General features: G+C 47.4%; 7 protein-coding genes across 7 annotated transcripts; 5 read left to right on the forward strand and 2 right to left on the reverse strand.

Annotated features, from left to right (window-relative positions):
* Window positions 1-1,556: 1,556 nt before the first annotated feature.
* FOBCDRAFT_175519 (uncharacterized protein) lies at window positions 1,557-2,864 on the forward strand (the record flags this gene model as incomplete). The annotated part of the gene is made up of 4 exons (XM_031172400.3): window positions 1,557-1,706; window positions 1,756-2,167; window positions 2,215-2,519; window positions 2,567-2,864. 4 exons carry the CDS (start codon window positions 1,557-1,559, stop codon window positions 2,801-2,803), a joined length of 1,104 nt encoding a protein of 367 aa, XP_031049185.1. The 3' UTR covers window positions 2,804-2,864.
* Window positions 2,865-3,298: 434 nt separating this feature from the next.
* Window positions 3,299-4,507, forward strand: FOBCDRAFT_175522 (uncharacterized protein; the record flags this gene model as incomplete). The annotated part of the gene is made up of 4 exons (XM_031172401.2): window positions 3,299-3,557; window positions 3,611-3,970; window positions 4,019-4,144; window positions 4,200-4,507. 4 exons carry the CDS (start codon window positions 3,299-3,301, stop codon window positions 4,505-4,507), a joined length of 1,053 nt encoding a protein of 350 aa, XP_031049186.2.
* A 969-nt stretch (window positions 4,508-5,476) lies between these two features.
* Window positions 5,477-7,271, forward strand: FOBCDRAFT_247549 (major facilitator superfamily domain-containing protein; the record flags this gene model as incomplete). The annotated part of the gene is made up of 3 exons (XM_031172402.3): window positions 5,477-5,737; window positions 5,790-6,023; window positions 6,069-7,271. The coding sequence occupies 3 exons, from the start codon at window positions 5,477-5,479 to the stop codon at window positions 7,185-7,187; spliced, it is 1,614 nt and encodes a 537-aa protein (XP_031049187.2). The 3' UTR covers window positions 7,188-7,271.
* A 1,382-nt stretch (window positions 7,272-8,653) lies between these two features.
* FOBCDRAFT_256509 (uncharacterized protein) lies at window positions 8,654-9,946 on the forward strand. Its single transcript, XM_031172403.3, has 2 exons — window positions 8,654-8,910; window positions 8,961-9,946. The coding sequence occupies exons 1-2, from the start codon at window positions 8,786-8,788 to the stop codon at window positions 9,793-9,795; spliced, it is 960 nt and encodes a 319-aa protein (XP_031049188.3). The 5' UTR covers window positions 8,654-8,785; the 3' UTR covers window positions 9,796-9,946.
* Window positions 9,947-9,959: 13 nt separating this feature from the next.
* On the reverse strand, window positions 9,960-11,365 carry FOBCDRAFT_127941 (uncharacterized protein; the record flags this gene model as incomplete). The annotated part of the gene is made up of 6 exons (XM_059607833.1): window positions 9,960-10,462; window positions 10,509-10,565; window positions 10,616-10,742; window positions 10,812-10,973; window positions 11,013-11,172; window positions 11,259-11,365. 6 exons carry the CDS (start codon window positions 11,363-11,365, stop codon window positions 9,960-9,962), a joined length of 1,116 nt encoding a protein of 371 aa, XP_059464030.1.
* A 988-nt stretch (window positions 11,366-12,353) lies between these two features.
* Window positions 12,354-15,402, forward strand: FOBCDRAFT_175531 (uncharacterized protein; the record flags this gene model as incomplete). The annotated part of the gene is made up of 2 exons (XM_059608506.1): window positions 12,354-13,368; window positions 13,514-15,402. 2 exons carry the CDS (start codon window positions 12,354-12,356, stop codon window positions 15,388-15,390), a joined length of 2,892 nt encoding a protein of 963 aa, XP_059464031.1. The 3' UTR covers window positions 15,391-15,402.
* A 743-nt stretch (window positions 15,403-16,145) lies between these two features.
* Window positions 16,146-17,275, reverse strand: FOBCDRAFT_236321 (uncharacterized protein; the record flags this gene model as incomplete). The annotated part of the gene is made up of 6 exons (XM_059610073.1): window positions 16,146-16,361; window positions 16,404-16,572; window positions 16,669-16,868; window positions 16,905-16,969; window positions 17,000-17,184; window positions 17,214-17,275. 6 exons carry the CDS (start codon window positions 17,273-17,275, stop codon window positions 16,146-16,148), a joined length of 897 nt encoding a protein of 298 aa, XP_059464032.1.
* Between the last annotated feature and the right edge of the window lie 156 nt (window positions 17,276-17,431).

A 17,431-nucleotide genomic window follows, 5' to 3' on the forward strand; every position in this document is an offset into this window, starting at 1 on the left:
AGGTTGCTTCTCACAGGGTCGACGCTGAGAATTGCATCGTCCTGAGTGGTAAATCCTGTTTCTTTGCTAATGCCATCGCTGGTACCTTCGCGCCTGGCCTATGTAGCTCCAATCCTCACGATATACACCTAAGGTTGAGGCCAAGACGATCAGTGATATAAATAAAGTCCTGTTCCACGATGGTGGCTCAGACCCCTCACAGATCTGAAGCTGTCCTGGTCGCTAGGTTAGCTAATGGTTTGGTTAGTCGTCATGATCCAGTGTCTGGCAATCTTGATACATCGGCGTTATTCTTTCCCGAGATGGATCCCCCCGACGGCATGTGTTGCCTGTTGGTTTGAAGTACATCTGCATTCACAATAGTTATCTTTACTCTCACAACTTTTTTGCGGCCTCTATCTGTCGGGTTCCTATGATTTTTAAATGCTCTTCTGTTAACGGTGCTATATCGGAGCCCGTGGCGGATGTCTCGGATGGGATCAGCTTCTTTGATGATGGTAATTTTGATACGAAGTGCAATTTTCAGTGCGTTGTCTTTATCGATACTATAGTTCATGGGTGGATTAGGCAACATGGCTGTCGCCTACTATGGCTACAGCCTTTCATTGTGGAGAATAGAACAAGGACACAATCCGGTGTACTTGCGATTCATGTCAGTAGGACAGAATTATATTAGCTACCCCATTAGATTTAAGACAGTTAGAAGAGAATGCAAAAGCCATGGATGCTCTGGACTCTTGCCAGTTCCAGTGTACACATATGAACAAAAAGGCGAGCTAGTCCAGCCGCAGGTAATGGCCAGTGATAGTAACCCGATTTAAGCGCCACGGTAGCAGACTACGTATAAACAGGGCTCAACATACGATCATTCCAATCCAGTGAGTCGTGCAGCTCTAAAGATCTTTTATCACTACTACTCTACATCCCAATCGAAGTAGTGAAACCGCCAGAATCAGCACAAAAGTCCACATAAAGCAAGGCTCAATAAAGAATATCGACTAAGTACTATCTGCGCTATAATCTACACGAGAAACAATAGAATTTAAGCTTCCTCTTTGGTATTCCCGTATCAAATAAGTCTAAACCTATCATCCAACCACATCCCTCACTTACCGCTCAGATACTCTACAAGGCCATGTTTCAACCCCGCTCCAGCGCCAAGAATTCACAAAGTCCCCCTCTAACGTTAGCGACCTGCCACAAAGAGCAATGCCGATGCACAAGCGGCCCGTCCAAATACAACCTTGCGTCAACGGCATAAGGTTTGATTCTGGAAGGTCAACTCGCAATTATGCTTAATCTGAGGGATCGCGTCACTAGGAACTTATGCAGAGGTGATAGGCGGTATGGTGTAATATATCTCCTGCCACGAAAGGTCACGGAGCAATAGTGTCATGACGATTGATGGGATGCCGTACAGCTCCTTCCTAACACAGCCTTCGGAGGAAGATCGCTGTTTTCTATATAAGTTGGGATTTCCATGATCGACGTTGTAGTTTTAGCCAAGCTCTCAAGTCACTCCAGCTTCACTCCTGGTTGAATTAATTACTGTCATCATGCGTGCTACTCTTGCTCTTGCGACCCTCATCGGGTTGTCAAACGCCGCTGCTATTGACCCCCGCAAGGCTGAGCCTCTCTATAAGATTGAGCTTGCGCCTGGCGATGTCCGCACCGTCACTGAGAAGGAAAAGTGGGCACTGAGAGCTGTAAGTTTCGTGTCCTAGCACAATTTCTCACCGAGTCTGACCGTCACAGGAACACAAAACCTTCATCGATGTCACCGACCTTGATGAGCCCGGCTTCAGCCTTCAATTCCTCGCCAGCTTCCCCGGCGCCGTTGCCCAGACATCTGCCGTCAACGCTCTCATTCCTAAGCTGAGCCAGACAAACCTGCGCAGCACTCTAACAGAGTTCATCAAATTCCAGAATAGATACTACAAGTCCACCTACGGCCAGCAGTCTGCTGAGTGGTTGTTTGGACAGATCCAGTCTATCATCACTGCCAGTGGCGCTAATAACGTCAAGGTTGAGAAGTTTACTCACTCTTTCCGTCAACCTAGCATCATTGCTACCATCACTGGAAAGAGTGCTGCTACCATTGTTGTTGGTGCTCACCAGGACTCTATCAACCTTCGCAGCCCCGACACTGGACGGGCTCCCGGTGCTGGTGAGTCTGGTCCTTCACTTTATGTCAACAGTCACTAATTGCTACAGACGACGATGGCTCTGGAACCGTCACCATCCTTGAGGCCTTCCGTGTCCTCCTGACCGACTCCCGCGTTTCAACCGGTCAAGCCCCCAACACCATTGAGTTCCACTGGTACGCTGGTGAAGAGGGCGGTCTTCTCGGAAGTGGTGCTATCTTCCAGAAGTACAAGCAGGACGGCCGACAAGTCAAGGCTATGCTCAACCAGGACATGACTGGCTACGTCAAGCCTGGTACCACCGAAGTTGTTGGCATTCTCACCGACAACGTCGATGCTGGATTGACTGCTTTCCTCAAGAAAGTTGTCGCTGCTGTAAGTCTTGGTCTCCAATTTGCGAAGATTGAGCTAACTTTAAATAGTACTCCAAGCTCCCCACTGTTGACTCCAAGTGTGGCTATGGGTGCTCTGACCATGCCTCCGCTACCCGTCAAGGTTTCCCCTCTGCTATGGCTTTCGAGTCTACTTTCGATAACAGTAGCCCTTATATCCACGGTACCACTGATACTATTGACACCGTTAACTTTGGCCATGTTCTTGAGTTCTCCAAGATCTGCCTTGGCTTCGCTTACGAGTTGGGCTTTGCTACCACCCTTTAAGCGGCAGGTCGTCAATCAACATCCCGGTACCTTGAAAGGGCCTGTCAGGGTCAGATTAAACAACAGTCGTTCAGTTTCATGTAAATAGATTATGAATTGATACTGCACATATCGGCAAGATGAGGGAGTCCACCTTTGCCAATGAAAATTAGTCACTTTGTGACTATTGTTAAGAAAAGAATGGCCATCACTCTTTTATGTGGCGGAGTAGCATCGGACATCCGAGATATGGAGTGGCTTACACCAAGCCCGAATAGGAAACACTTGTCGGGTATGATTGGGTGAAGCTCATATGGATGAGGTGTAAGCACGCCATTCCAGCGCCAAAGTTGATCTCGGTAATCCACTGAATCCCGAATATGGTCCATTTCATCATTCGGGAAACCTTCAATTGTGCGTAAGCTGTTATAAAAGAGTCTCATTCACGGGTGGAAAGTCTTCAAATTATCTATCAACCTGGCAGTTTTCAGCGCAATAGAACCCATTTCATCCAATATGGCACCAATTCTCAATACTTCATTCGCTATCCCAAAAGGATCAACCATTCTTGTCACTGGTGTCAACGGTTTCATTGGTTCCCATGTCGCCAATGAATTTCTACAGCGCGGATACAACGTCCGAGGAACTGCTCGTGACGTTTCGAAAGCCGCATGGATCGAAGACTTGTTCCATCAGCAATACGGCAAAGACAACTTCTCACTTTGGCCTGTTGCCAATTTGACTTCTCCTCATGCTTTTGACAAGGTGATAAGAGGTAAGCGAAATTGGCGAGAACTGTCTCATTGGCACGAACTGACATTTTCAAAGGCGTTGCAGCAGTAGTTCATGTCGCTTCACCACTAGGCCTCGACTCCGGCACCGGTACCATGATCCCCGATGCGATCGCTAGCGCTATCAATGCTCTGAAAGCAGCCAACAGTGAGCCAAGTGTAAAGCGCTTCGTATACACCAGCTCTTCAACCGCAGCAGTCTTCCCTGAGGCAGAAGTCCCGGTTATGGTGGATTCGAATACCTGGAACGACAAGGCACTTTCAATCCTACAGAACTCAGCCTCGGCGCCTGAATGGTATGTTGCTTATGCCGCTAGCAAGGTTCAGGCGGAGCGAGCCGTATGGGACTTTTATCAGAATGATATGACGCGTCGTTCAGATCTGGTGGTCAACACAGGTAGGCAGTCCATATCAGTTGTTCAACGGCATCGCTAACAAATGACAGTACTTCCTAGCACAAACTTTGGCAAAAGCCTGGATTGGAAGCATCAGGGATACCCATCAACATCAGGATTCATCAGGACTTTATGGAGTGGCACTGCTCTGGATTCACTGACCAATGCCTCGCCTCGTAAGCTGCCCCAAATTGCGTTCTGTCAAGAAGCGTAACTGACAATGCTTTGCAGAATATTTTATCGATGTACAAGATGATGCCAAGCTTCACGTCGCGGCCACTGTGTTGTCCGATGTACAAGTGGAAAGGATCTTCCCTTGGGCAGAAACGTGGAACTTGGACCAGATTCTAGGTATTTTACGGGCGCAGAACCCCGACAGAACTTTTGTCAAAGACTTCCAGGCCATGCGATATCTGGCCGATATTGAGAATCCGAGGTTAAGGTGCATTCAACTTTTGCAGGCGCTGGGTGAACCTGGTTTCACATCTTTGGAGGAGAGCATTCGGCTGAATAGTGAGGACTTGGCTCGAGCTGCCTGAAGCTTTCATGCAGGATGTTATCACATCGTTGACGCGTCAACAAAGCATATCAAGAAACTAGTAATTAATTGAATAACTTTTAAATCTGTCGGACTACGGAACATTCGGGTTGCCGTAAATGAGGCTGATACGCGTACCGCATGTCACTAGCGTGCTGTCTCGTGCCCAAGTTTGAGAAATGCAGCCACATTATAAATCACATTTTCGACTGCCGATTGGTGCGCAATACGAAACATACAGCGGATAATCTCCGTTTCATCCGTCGCGTTCGGCTGTTGAGTGTATGTACCTTGATGCAAATCTTAGGTATGATCGGCACTGGGGAAACATGCCCACGTCGCAACCCAAAACTCAAATTCACAGCTTCACTTTTGTTTGCTATGTGCTGAGTTCGTTCATCGATATGCGAAAATTGATGACGACGCATAATAAAGGAAATTACAAAGTCAAATACAAAGTCAACCGGAGTATTAATAGACTTCCCTCTAGTGCCCGTTGAACTCAACCGTACAACTAACTTTTGTGGCTTCGGCACTGAAATTCAACGTCCTTCCTTTCTAAGCTAATAATTATTAATTCATGACATTCTGTTGTCGACTCAGAACTTTCGGCAATTGGCTCAGGAATCTTTCCCATTGGCCATCCTGTGTGGAATCAGGAAACCCCTGGTTTCTGGTAAACTTAAATATAAAACACCACCAATAAATACCCTCTACCTCTTAGCGTCTAACGCTCAAACACGCCCGCAGAGTAATTGCGATTAGCCCAACGGACGTCAGAACCTAATCGTTCTAAGCCTAGATAAAACAAAGCCTCCGTCGAGCCGAAAGTTTGTTTATTACAGAGTTTCCCAGGGTTTGCAATAGATAAAGATCCAGTTTTCCCCCAGGGTCATGATCTCATTTTTCCTTGGCTCTCCATCGTGAAGACGGCCTGTGTTTTTTTCTTTGGTTCATTCTGGTTTTCGTCATGGAGTCAAGGGCGAGTTCGATCGTTGCAGCGAAGCGCGAGTCTGTCCCCACTGCTGGCAGTGTTTTCTTCGTCTCGTCTAATGGGCGCGTGCTCAAGTTGCCGATCCCAAGTAAATCGTATCGGGATCCGCTTACGTGGTCTTGGACGAAGAGGCTTTTGGGTTTTTTGGCGCTGCAGTGCTTTTCGATGGCTGCGTCGTTTGAGCTCAATCTGCCGGGGCTGTTGCTCCAGGCAATTGGGGAGGAGTTCAAGAACAAGGTATAATGATAAGGGATTTTCCTTTTATAGCAAGTCGCTAACTGGAGAGCAGCCAATGGGTCCTTTTGGAGTACAGTCGTTATCGTCGGCGATGACTCTCTTTACTGGAGTTGGATACTTGATCGGCATTCCGCTATCCACAGCAGTTGGACGACGACCTATTGTTGTTGGTGCCGCTGTGGTGACCACTCTGTCGACCCTTTGGGCTGGCTATGCTGGATCATTCTTGCAATTAATTGCTGCCCTCAGCTTACAAGCCCTCGCGGCAGGATCAGCAACAGGGATGGTAAGTCAATATCCACCCGGTCAAAGGCCTTACTAACAATAGTAGTTCATCCTCATCCTCATCGACGCCACCTTCATCCACGAACGTCCCAGCGCTCTCTCACTATTCTGGTGCACAGGCTCAGCACTCATCAAACTCGCCCTCTTAATCCTCCCATTAACAACCGACACTACACTAACCTGGCGATGTGTATACAAAGTCTGGGTTGCACCGTGCATACTCGCATTCATTTTAGTTCTCTTCTGTGTCCCCGAGACATACTTCCTCCGTCCTCCCGTCGCACTCGATGGCCGAGTGCTAGTTCAAAGCAGCTCCGAGAAAGTAGAGATCTATGGAGGGTGGGATGAAATTGAGCTGATCCGGAATGACAAGCCTCTACCTGACTTGCCGTCTTCTTGGTCAATCTGGTCTCACTTCAAAGTCTCGAGAGCACCTGGCACAAAGTGGGAGTCAGTGCTCGCTACATACGGACAAATGTTCTTGTGTATTCTCAACCCTCTTACCTTTTGGGTCTCTCTACTTACCGGCATCATCCTCAGCGGTGTCATCTTCCTGAATCTCACACAGCCCAGCGCTCTTATTGCAATGTACGGTGCCAAAGAAACAGGATGTATCAATATCTTGCTTGGCGTCGCAGGTGTTGTTGGCTCTATTCTCGCATTCCCTCTCACAGGACCATTCGCTTCCTGGTTCACGCGATGCTACACCTTTCGCAAAGGTGGTATTCGCCACGCCGAAGTCTACCTGGCTCTATTTTCCATCCCTGTCATTACCGGCCTAACAAGCGTGCTTCTCAATGGCCTCGCCCTTGTCAACAGATGGCCTTCCGTCTGGATCTACATCACCTCAGCTATTAGCATCATCAGTTATCTCACTGGCAACGTCGCCTTTACTCTCTGGATCACCGAGGCTTTCCCGCGATGGGCAGCAGCAGCGCTCGCTGTTCAACTGTTCACTGGAAACATGTTTGGTTTCGGGATTGGCACTGCCATAGCGCCTTGGGTTCAGGAGGGTCATATTCTACAACCAACTATCCTCATCTTTGTCTTGATGCTTGTTATGGGAGCCATGGCGGTCCCGGCGGCGTTTTGGGGCAAGACCGTAAGGCAGTATATCCAAGGACGATGGAGTGACTCTGAGAGAACTGCGCTTCGCCCTCAGTAGGTAAGCGATGTATCAAAAAAGGACCTTGGGTCCATGTACAAGCCATGTGATGGCACAAGAAAAGTGTTTTCTTAGCGTTCAGAGTAATTAAAATAAAAAAGTCACACTACTTTTAAGTACTAGTTCTGACATCTGATCAAATACCTTTTTACTGCGATCTCCACGGTGATTTCTCTTATTCTGAGTTCTGGAACAATAAGCAGCTCAGCCTTCTCGTAAAGCGCATCACGAGAATTATCTAGGCGAAAGATGCGTTCTAAATTGAAGCTCCGCAGTAATTATAAATAATCTCCATTATGACCTCACCGTGTTTGATTGGTGCGCTTAAAAGTTATTCCAGTTCGGTGCAATCGCGGGCTACCCTAGATTGAATGCCAGCGAACTAATCACATCCACCAAATGCAAAAACTTTCAAATGTGCAGGAGTAATAAGTCATAATCTGGATCTTTTCATACCCATCGCTAGTCATTGCATATTTCGAGCTCGAATTTGTATTGAAACAAGTGGGTTTTGGGGCCAACATGCAACTAAGTTGAAGGTTTTTGGTCGACAGCCAACCATATTTCCACAGCAATCCTGGTTGCGGATCTTACCCTTCACTCTCATGGGTCGGCGCGCTTGATCCGAAAACAGGGGACCTTTGTCGTTCGTGGAAACGAGAACGGGATGTGGGCGAACTTTTCAGAAGGAGCATCTTGGCAATTATCTCCCACCGGAGTCTAAGGGTCTAGCTAAGTTAGAAGGGTACGTGCTATCCAGCCGTTGTCGGCCCGGAAGATGTAAGAACGCCGACGCGCCGAGCAGCGAAGGACCTGAGCGTTGCGGAGCATCAACACCAAGACATCGTTATCGGATCGCTTAAAATGTTCGTGGAGTTCCGGTGTGTTTGTTAAGTCCTTTTCGTTCTTATGAATAATTATCAACTGAGCTATAATTACGCAAAGGTACCGCTCATCTTACGCAACCGGTAAGTAAATCGCACGCGACGGAAAAACGCGTCCCTTTTGGGACCTTCCTTACCCTATAAAATCACTCCACTAATGCCCCCAGTAACATTCAGCTATCCGGCTCGCTAAACCCGAGAACCTGCTCGGCCAGTAGCAAAGCGAACTCCGCTTATCGAGCAAACACCTAACCCAGTGGAGTTCAAAATGTCACCTCCCGCCGCAGTGTTTCAGCTTTCCACGTGGAAAGAAGTTCCACTCAATTTAACAACAATACGAGGTATCACCGTCGAATGAGGAGATTCGCTCGCGGTGGCACTCGTTTCCAGCGGGGAAAACGGTGGCTGCGCTAGAACAACAGCGGGATATCGGTGGATCTGACCTGACTTTGGGTCCCCGTTGTAGGGGTTGCTGAAATGAAACGGAATAAGAGAGGCTTTATGAGATAATAGGAGTCAAAGCGCGAAAGAAACAGACGATGAGTTGAGATCGTATAAATGGACTGAGGTTCCGGTGGCTTTGTTTGTTTGGTCATCGGTCTTTATCGCTCATTCTCTCGTTCTATCGTACTCTTTTGCATCATTCGTTCTTTACTCACTCTTCAGTGAACGTCACTCGTTATCTCACCGACACTCATTAAATCACCATTCACAATGCGAGCTTCTCAGACCCTTATTGCCCTCAGTGGCGTTCTCGGCCTCGCCCAAGCCGGCCCCTGCAAGCCTCACCCACCCGCTTCTGTCATCTCCAGCACTGTTGTCATCGAGAGTGCCAGCAGGTATGACATTAATCCGACCCTTTTAGCAATACCTACTAACAACTCCCAAGCACTGCATCTATCCCTCAGCCCACCACTACTGCTGCCGAGACCAGCACCGTCGAGACTGCCACCGAGGTGCTCAGCACAGACGAGCCCACCTCAACCGAAATCAAAGTCCCCACTACTACCGCTGCCATCGAGACCAGCGCTACATCCGCCACCACTGGTATCCCCGTCCCTACCCCCTGCGCCATCGAGCCCGGATGCCAAGCCGCCGGCTTCAACGTCGACTACTACAAGAACGTCTTCGAGCGCGGCTACGGAAACGACGAGATGTCCGTTCCTCCTTCATACTACATCACCGATAACCTCACCCCCCTCGACTCCTCCGTCACAAGCGAGACGTACTTCGCCCAAGATTACATGCAAGATCTCGCTGGCTACCCTCAGATCTTCCCTGATTCCGCCTACGCCGGAAAGGCTTGGTACGTCGGCTACCACCGTACTCTCGCCGGTGGAATCAAGGTTGACGCCAACAACTTCACCCTCGTTTACACCGGTTACTACCAAGCTCCTGAGACTGGAACCTACGAGCTCTGCGTTACTGCCGATAACGCCAACACTCTTTACTTCGGCCAGGGTAACGCCTTTGAGTGCGGAACTGGCGAGACTGACCCTAACGCTCCTGCTCTTGTCCTCACTGCTACTGGATATCACTTCAACAACCCTACTCAGTGCGGCCATGTTGATCTCATCGCTGGACGTCACTACCCTGTTCGCAATGTCATGGGTAACAAGAATGCTGTTTCTGCGTTTGAATTCTCTGTTACGACTCCCAGTGGTTCTAAGACCCACGACTTCGAGGGCCAGGCTTTCCCTGTTGCTTGTGGAGTTAAGAACTAAGCGGGGATTATTGTTTCACGATCTAATGCTGCTGGACTCTGACACAAGCTTCGATGTCTACATGAGTTCACTTCACCAGTACTTTAAATTTTATTCTGTAATAGTTAATGTTTTCAAATGTAATCAACAAGAATTCTACTATATCATAGAGCCACTCGATGCCATTACTCATATGTGTAACACAATCGCTCCCCTTGTGTATCCATAGCCTCCTCAACAGTGACATATCGCCTTCCAGGAAGCAAATTCCCAAAGCCCATCACATAAGCAAGCGTAATGTTCTTATACTCCTTATCCCCAAAGAAGTTGTAAGGATACGCATATTGTGTATCGGGCCCGCTAATATCGCTCTTCCGAGCAGGCCAATCCAGTCGCTGCCATCTATCCCAGAGTCGATCAACATTGGTGTGATGCAGCCAGAAGATAGGATCGCCTGGTGAAGAGTACATGTCGCCCATCTCGCCGAGACTACCGCCAATAGCGAGATGGCCGCCGCCATGATAACCTTGGGACTCCGCACTAGCGCCACCCTGGACGCGCTGGTCGAACTCGAAGAAGTCTTTGGCTTCAAGAGTCCAGTCAACGATGGTTTGGTTGAGCTTCGAGATGCCATACTCTGGAGCGATGTCGCGGGACAGACAACGTGGATTGTAATCGGTAGAGTTATCTTGTACACTTAGTCGATTGCTTTAAAGGTGCTCATAACGACATACCTGGACCTGCATGAACTTCGAAATCCCCCTTGGCAAAGGGACCGTCGATAACACAGCCTATCGTTCATATTAGCGCTTCCCAATACTGGAACAGTGTTAGGGCATACCTCCTCCTGTTCTCCCAGAGACTTGTCTAGTCACGTTTGTCCAGCTGCTGATGTTGATGAAAACACCGTTGCCTCCGAAGCCTGTCTCTGCGTCGAAGATGGGAGAGTTTTCGAAGTCCTCTACAGACTTTGAATCCAGTGTCCAGTCTGGTTTCGGGCGATTAGTATTCGCAAGTATTTAGGGTGGTATACATACCCCAATAAGGTTGAGCTCCATTGTAGCAACAAAGATTTCGAAGATCCTTCTCATATTGGGCAATGAACATTCGATGCCAGCTGTTTTCTTCATTAGCCGCTGATACACTGGTATGATGCGCGTAGCACTGACGCTTGAAAGAATCCCTGCAGGTCGAATTAGCTGGAAAGGTAAATGATGAATAGAAGCCCAGAGACTCACGACATAGTGGATAAAGTCGGTATTCACGATATGACTGACTTGAAAGTCGTCAAAGCGAGACTTGGCACCAGCGTATATATTTCCCGTCTGCGAGGGCTTTGATGCCAGGCACTTGACCGAATTGATATACTCATGTTTCTCTTTGCTGCTCAAAGTTCTCCTACAACCAAAACCAACCTTGTCAGCAATGCGACGTACAAGAACTCAGATTGATTTGGTGCTTTGTGCGAGGACACTGCAACCTACCATTCTTTACGTACAAGAGGACTCTTGCAACCACAATCATGAGTAGGTGCACATAAGCCTGGCACAGCAGCAAGAAGAGCCGTAGCTAGCAGAGATGGAAGATGCATAATGAGGAAACAGGAAATCTCAATTAGTAGATGGAAGGTTCGATAATACTGTAGCGTTCGAGAAACTGGGTGGGAAACTGGTTCTTAAATTACGCTGTCTTGACCGTTGGGTACCGCACTACAAGACTACGTATGACGGATAAGGTTTAGTGAGGAATGAGGGCTGAGACAAAGTCCTGAATTCTTAGGTTACAGCATTTCAAGTATTTAAGGTGAAGCGATTGCGAGAAGTCTAGACTCAAATACAAAGCTAGTGTTAATTGACATAAGACATCTAATCAAACCCTGGGCCGTGTGAAAGGAGTCATCGTGTGAGTACAGAAACACTGAAGTTCTGATGGAATAGTTGTCGACCCTTCATTTCCTAGCATTCCAAGTTATGTTGACTTCAGCGACATGAGACTTTTGGTTATAGATAACAAACTAAATTGTTATACGATTTTAAAATGCATAAGAGGACTGTTAGTCCCAAGTTAGATCTAATTAAACTAGTCTTTAGGGTTATTACTGGCAGTATCGGAAAATGGTTATATATGTAATAGGCACGAGATACGGCGCTGGGGCGTTTTATGGCCTAACAGGAAGACTAGTTCTTATTATGAACTCTTCGGTACGAGGACTTTGCTAGCTTATCTAGCTAGAAGTATATACGGGCAAAAGATATCTGTGCTAATAGAGTTGCAGTGAAATGTTAACTAGGGTTTCTACTCGATAATTAAACCACTCCTCAGTCTGTTAATTTCAAGCTGTTTGTAGCTCGTGTTATCACAGAATAGGAAATAGCACGTGCTGTGAGCAGGGGTCATATCACCAAGGACTTGGTGAGGCTGAATGGGCACAGCCTGATTTGGAATTTCCCCTCAGCATCATCGTGCATCGGTGGAAAGCAATAATCTCTGCTTTTATGGGTACTTGAAAACTCGGTGAAAGCCATCGTCAGTCCCGACAAGACACAGAACCAGCTCCAGCCTGGATGAATCGCGTCCAAATGGAGCGGCGGCGGCTGTCTCATAGTGATGATGGCGCGCTGCCATACCATGCAAAGCGACGCAAAACTGGCTTCCAGCAGATTGAGGATGAATGTATACGCGAACGTTACACAGTCGCTTGGATTTGCGCATTGCATATCGAAATGGCTGCAGCCCGTGCCATGCTCGACGAGGAGCACGATAACTGTCCACGGCAAGCTAACGACATGAATTCTTACGTGCTCGGGAGCATTAAAAACCACAACGTGGTTATAGCTTGCCTACCGACTGAACAGTATGGGACGAATAATGCTGCGAGTGTTCTGAGTAATATGAGAAGGACGTTCCCGAACATTGAGATTGGCTTGATGGTAGGCATAGGCGGTGGAGTGCCACGCAAATCGGATATAAGACTTGGCGATATTGTGGTGGGTGTCAGGGTCATGCAGTATGATCTTGGAAAGACCCTCGACGGCGGGTTCCAACGGACAGGAGTTCCCAAGATACCCGACTCTACTATCCGCACAGTCATCTCAAATCTGAGATCTCAACATGAGCTCAGTGGGAGCAGAGTCCCTTCGATATTGAGGGAGAAGATGGGCAGCTACGCCGCCTATTCTCGCCCAAACGAGCCAGATCGCCTTTTTCTTGCATCGTATCATCATGACGCTTCCGTCTCATCGTGTGACGAGTGTGACTCGTCCAAGCTAGAGAAAAGAAAGATGCGGTTATCCATTGATCCAGTTATTTACTATGGTGGCATCGCCTCAGCCAACACAGTTATGAAAGACTCGACTATTCGCGATGAGATTGCCCGAGAGCTAGACGTGCTTTGCTTTGAGATGGAGGCTGCTGGTTTGATGGATATCATGCCTTGCCTGCCAATTCGTGGTATCTGCGACTATTCAGACTCCCATAAAGCGAAGAACTGGCAGCGATATGCCGCTGCAACTGCAGCAGCGTATGCATATGAATTTTTGGAGATGTGGAAAGGAGACCCTAAATCATTATATGTCGGCTCCACTCACCCTGAGAGTAAATGCTTTTTGATCCCCACCTTCTCACTTAATATGGCTAATTGCTTCTATAGCCGAGGACTGTATGGTACAGGAGCGCCACGAGGCGATACTGAAATCGCTGGGATTCGAACAAATCGACGCTCGAAAATCGATCATCAGAGGCGCGTATTCAGAAACCTGCCGTTGGTTCCTCGGACATCCCGATTATCTTTCTTGGGTTGACCCGCAGCAGTTATTGCAGCATCATGGCTTCCTGTGGATCAGAGGAAAACCTGGTGCTGGAAAATCTACCCTTATGAAGTTCCTATATTCAGCGTCGAAGATTAAAGACCGGAGGCATCAGAGTCTGACTGCTTCGTTCTTCTTCAATGCTCGGGGTGAGCTATTAGAGAAGACTGTCGCAGGGATGTACAGATCCCTGCTATTGCAACTGTTCGAGGCGTATCCAGATCTCCAATGTGTCTTGGACGATACAGAGCTTCTCCCTGGAGGTAAAAGTGGCTGCCCGTCTTTGAACGGCCTCAAAGACCTTTTGCACGCTGCTGTCATCAAGCTTGGACAAAGATCCCTTACATGCTTTATTGATGCTCTTGACGAGTGCGACGAGCAACAAGTAATGGACCTAGTCGAATACTTTGAAGACCTAGCAGAGAAATGCACAGAGGAAAAGGTGTCTCTTCATGTCTGTTTCTCTAGTCGTCATTATCCCTACATCGACATAAAATTCGGCATTCGTACTGTTCTAGAGGGGCAGGCCGGGCATACCAGCGACCTCGAGCGTTTTATCAAGACTCATCTTCGAATCAAAGACAGATCACTCCTGGCAGAGCTCCAGGAGAAAATGCTTCAGAAAGCAGCTGGCATTTTTCTTTGGGTTGTTCTAGTGGTCAATATATTGAACAAAGAGAATTGCCGTGGACGCCTGGCTATGAAGAGAAGACTCGAAGAGGTCCCCAGTGGCTTGAGCGACCTGTTCAAAGACCTGCTGAGAAGAGACGCTGCCAATATGGAGGAATTCCAACTGTCTGTTCTTTGGATTCTACTAAGCGAACGGCCATTAAGCCCGGAGGAATACTATCACGCAGTCTGGTCGGGTTTATCCCTCGAAGGACTAGCAGATCTTGATGCCCCGGAAGTTAGCACAGAAGACTCCGAAGATTGCTTTGATAGATGTGTTATCAGCTCATCTAAGGGCTTGGCCGAGATCACAATAGTCAAACAACCAAGAGTTCAATTCATACACGAGTCTATTCGTGACTTCCTTATCAAAGACAAGGGCCTTCAGGAGCTTTGGCCAGAACTTGGACCGAATTGGGAGAGTGTGGGACATAACAAGCTAAAGCTATGCTGCTATTCCTACTTTGAACTTGTTACCACAAAACAACAGATCAAAGCCTGCCCTTCTGTCAATGATAGCTTTAAGCTAGAGACTGAGATTTACCCCTTTTTCGAATATGCTAGCAAATTTGTTCTATACCACGCTGACATTGCGGCAAATACTGCTGATCAGCAACCATTCCTGGAGAACTTTCAAACTTCTATCTGGAAGCGGGTCATCAACGCGTTCGAGCAGTATCAGGCCGAGGGATATCCACAAAGTGCTGGATTACTATATGTACTTGCTGACAGAGGGCATTCATCACTAATACGGACGCGGCTAAAAACGGACCCCGTTAATGACACATTTCCAATCGGGAATAGATATGTATACCCACTCATAGCGGCCTTGGCCAAAGGGAATAAGGATAGCGCAGCTGCCCTCTTGGGACTCGCTTCACATGATCAAGATGGTATCACAAATGCTAAAAGCTTGCTAGATGCTAGAGGTTCAACTACCGACTTCTATTCTTGGGCTTGTGAACAGGAGGACTTGGAGATCGTAAGACTTCTAGAAAAAAGAAGGGCTCAATGGAGAGATGAGAATGAACGGGAAGGGCATCCGCTGAAGCTCGCATCGAGGAAATGGCACGATGTGATAGCACGGTGGTTGATAGACCGCGGAGGGGAGCGCATATTCACGATAGTGCCATCTAGATAGCGTCGACAAATGGACATACCGAAACAGTAGGCTTTCTACTCAATGCTGGGATAGATCTTAGCAGCTATGCAGTGACTGATGAACCCCCGGCAATGTGATTTTCATGAGGTTATGAAGGCAAGAAAGAGTAGCATGACGCCTACTAAGAAAACGCACAGTAGACTTATATCGATATCAAATCAAGGTAATACTCTATCTATTTTCTCTAAGACGTACTAGAGAAAGCTTTTTTTTTTTTTCAGATGCTGTTTCACATCCGGGCTTTGATGATGTCCAAAGTCCGGGCGGGTCGTTAGTTGGCTGTCACCAGACCTGTGGAGTTATTGCTTCTGAGCATGCCAAAAACATTGGCGAGTCACTGATTACTTGGAGTATACAAAAGACAATACCAGAAGTCAACTTTTGCTCTATGTATAGTGGAAACCGGCGATAGCTTACGACTGTGCTACATATGTATGTTTTATGAATGTGTTTCAAAAATCGTATCGGGGTTAGCAATGTATCAACTGGTCGGACCTCACAACGAGAAAGGCATTAAGAAGAAACTCAAGGTTTATAGGGAACCAAAATACAATATCACTGCATATACTCATGATGTTATTTAAAGTCTCATAGTGAAAACTTATTTGCTCCAGGAGGATGATAAGACTATGGTAAAGAAAGCCAATGCAAAAGGAATCTGACAGAAATTGGAACTCTTACTTATCTGATCTGCAAAGCAAGTCGTGGAACAGAGCATGTGTAGCAGTATATTCTTAAAGGTTAAATATCCAAGGAAAGAAGCCATTTCTAGCGTTATTTACCGACTGGCACGCCAGAAATCCAGAAGCCATGTCGATCAAACCACAAGGGCACAACCCAATCCGCATTGCATAATCGCCATGCCAAGACGCGGAAACCAGCTCTATCAAACTCGCGAAGTCAGTATTCAGATGCTCGAAGACAATAGAGGGCCATAGAGCAGCGCGATCCTCAAAAATGGGATCTTAACTGTTGTGAATCATACCGCGAACCTTCTGGTTACGTATACAAAGAAATTCGATGTCGCCAGCCAAATTGTCTTCCCACTGGAGGAAACGTAGCCATTCCCAGTCGTAGAATATGTCAGCTTCGAGCTCGTTGAAGTTGTATCTGTATCGTGGCTTGCATTCATGGCGGAGAAAGAGACTTTCGACGTTGTTCCTTATGTTACAGTTAGCACCAAGAATAAGACTTGTGAGAACGGAGTGCTTTATTGAAAGGTAGGGGTGCGGGTTGGTCTTGATTCTGGAAGCATACAACTTGGGGTCGAGTTCTAGGATAGCGCCAGCTATATCGGGATTCTCGTGCCGTCGGAAATGATGAGCCATCATTATTTCGTTGTCCCTTTGCTGCTTCGGGTGTGCAGCCATGCTGATATAACAAAACATCTTATTATTTTCGATTATCCCAGAGTTTTGAAGGTCATCTAGCAATGCCTCAAACTCAGGGGCCAGGCACTAAGAATCTGCAGATGGAGTAGATTTCAATATCACATCCTTCGAGACATAGCGCTCAACTGCGTCGACCAATACTGAAGGAACTGGGTTGGACATCGTATCTTAGAGCCCAAGATTCCACTTCATGACACGAATGCCATTCTCCAAAGCTTTCATTCGTCGTTGTATTTCGGCTTGTTTGCGGGCCGAAGGCCAATACTCGATATGAGGAAACTCGAGAACTTCCCCCTCCTCTAGCGATTCCGACACTGATGAGAAAGAGTTCGCATCAAATATAGGGTTTTCAGTTAAGCCAAACTTGCGAGCTGAAGGTCTACTGCCAAATTGAGAGCATGAGCTACATACTCTAGTGCCTGCAGACGATCTTGAATTTCTGCCTCGTGGAGCGCCTTCGTATGCGGTTCCATCTTTAAAGCATATGGTAATAAAGATGATAATGTTGAAACTGATTAAACTGGAATTCAGAGACGAAACTCAAGTAACACGGGACCTGAAACGGGCTGCCGCTTTTATGGCTCTTCGTCAGCCCTTCCTTAGTCCCCTTATTAGCCCTACTCAGCTTT

The sequence above is a fragment of the Fusarium oxysporum genome, chromosome II (assembly GCF_013085055.1).
Source record: "Fusarium oxysporum Fo47 chromosome II, complete sequence".
NCBI lineage: Eukaryota > Fungi > Ascomycota > Sordariomycetes > Hypocreales > Nectriaceae > Fusarium > Fusarium oxysporum.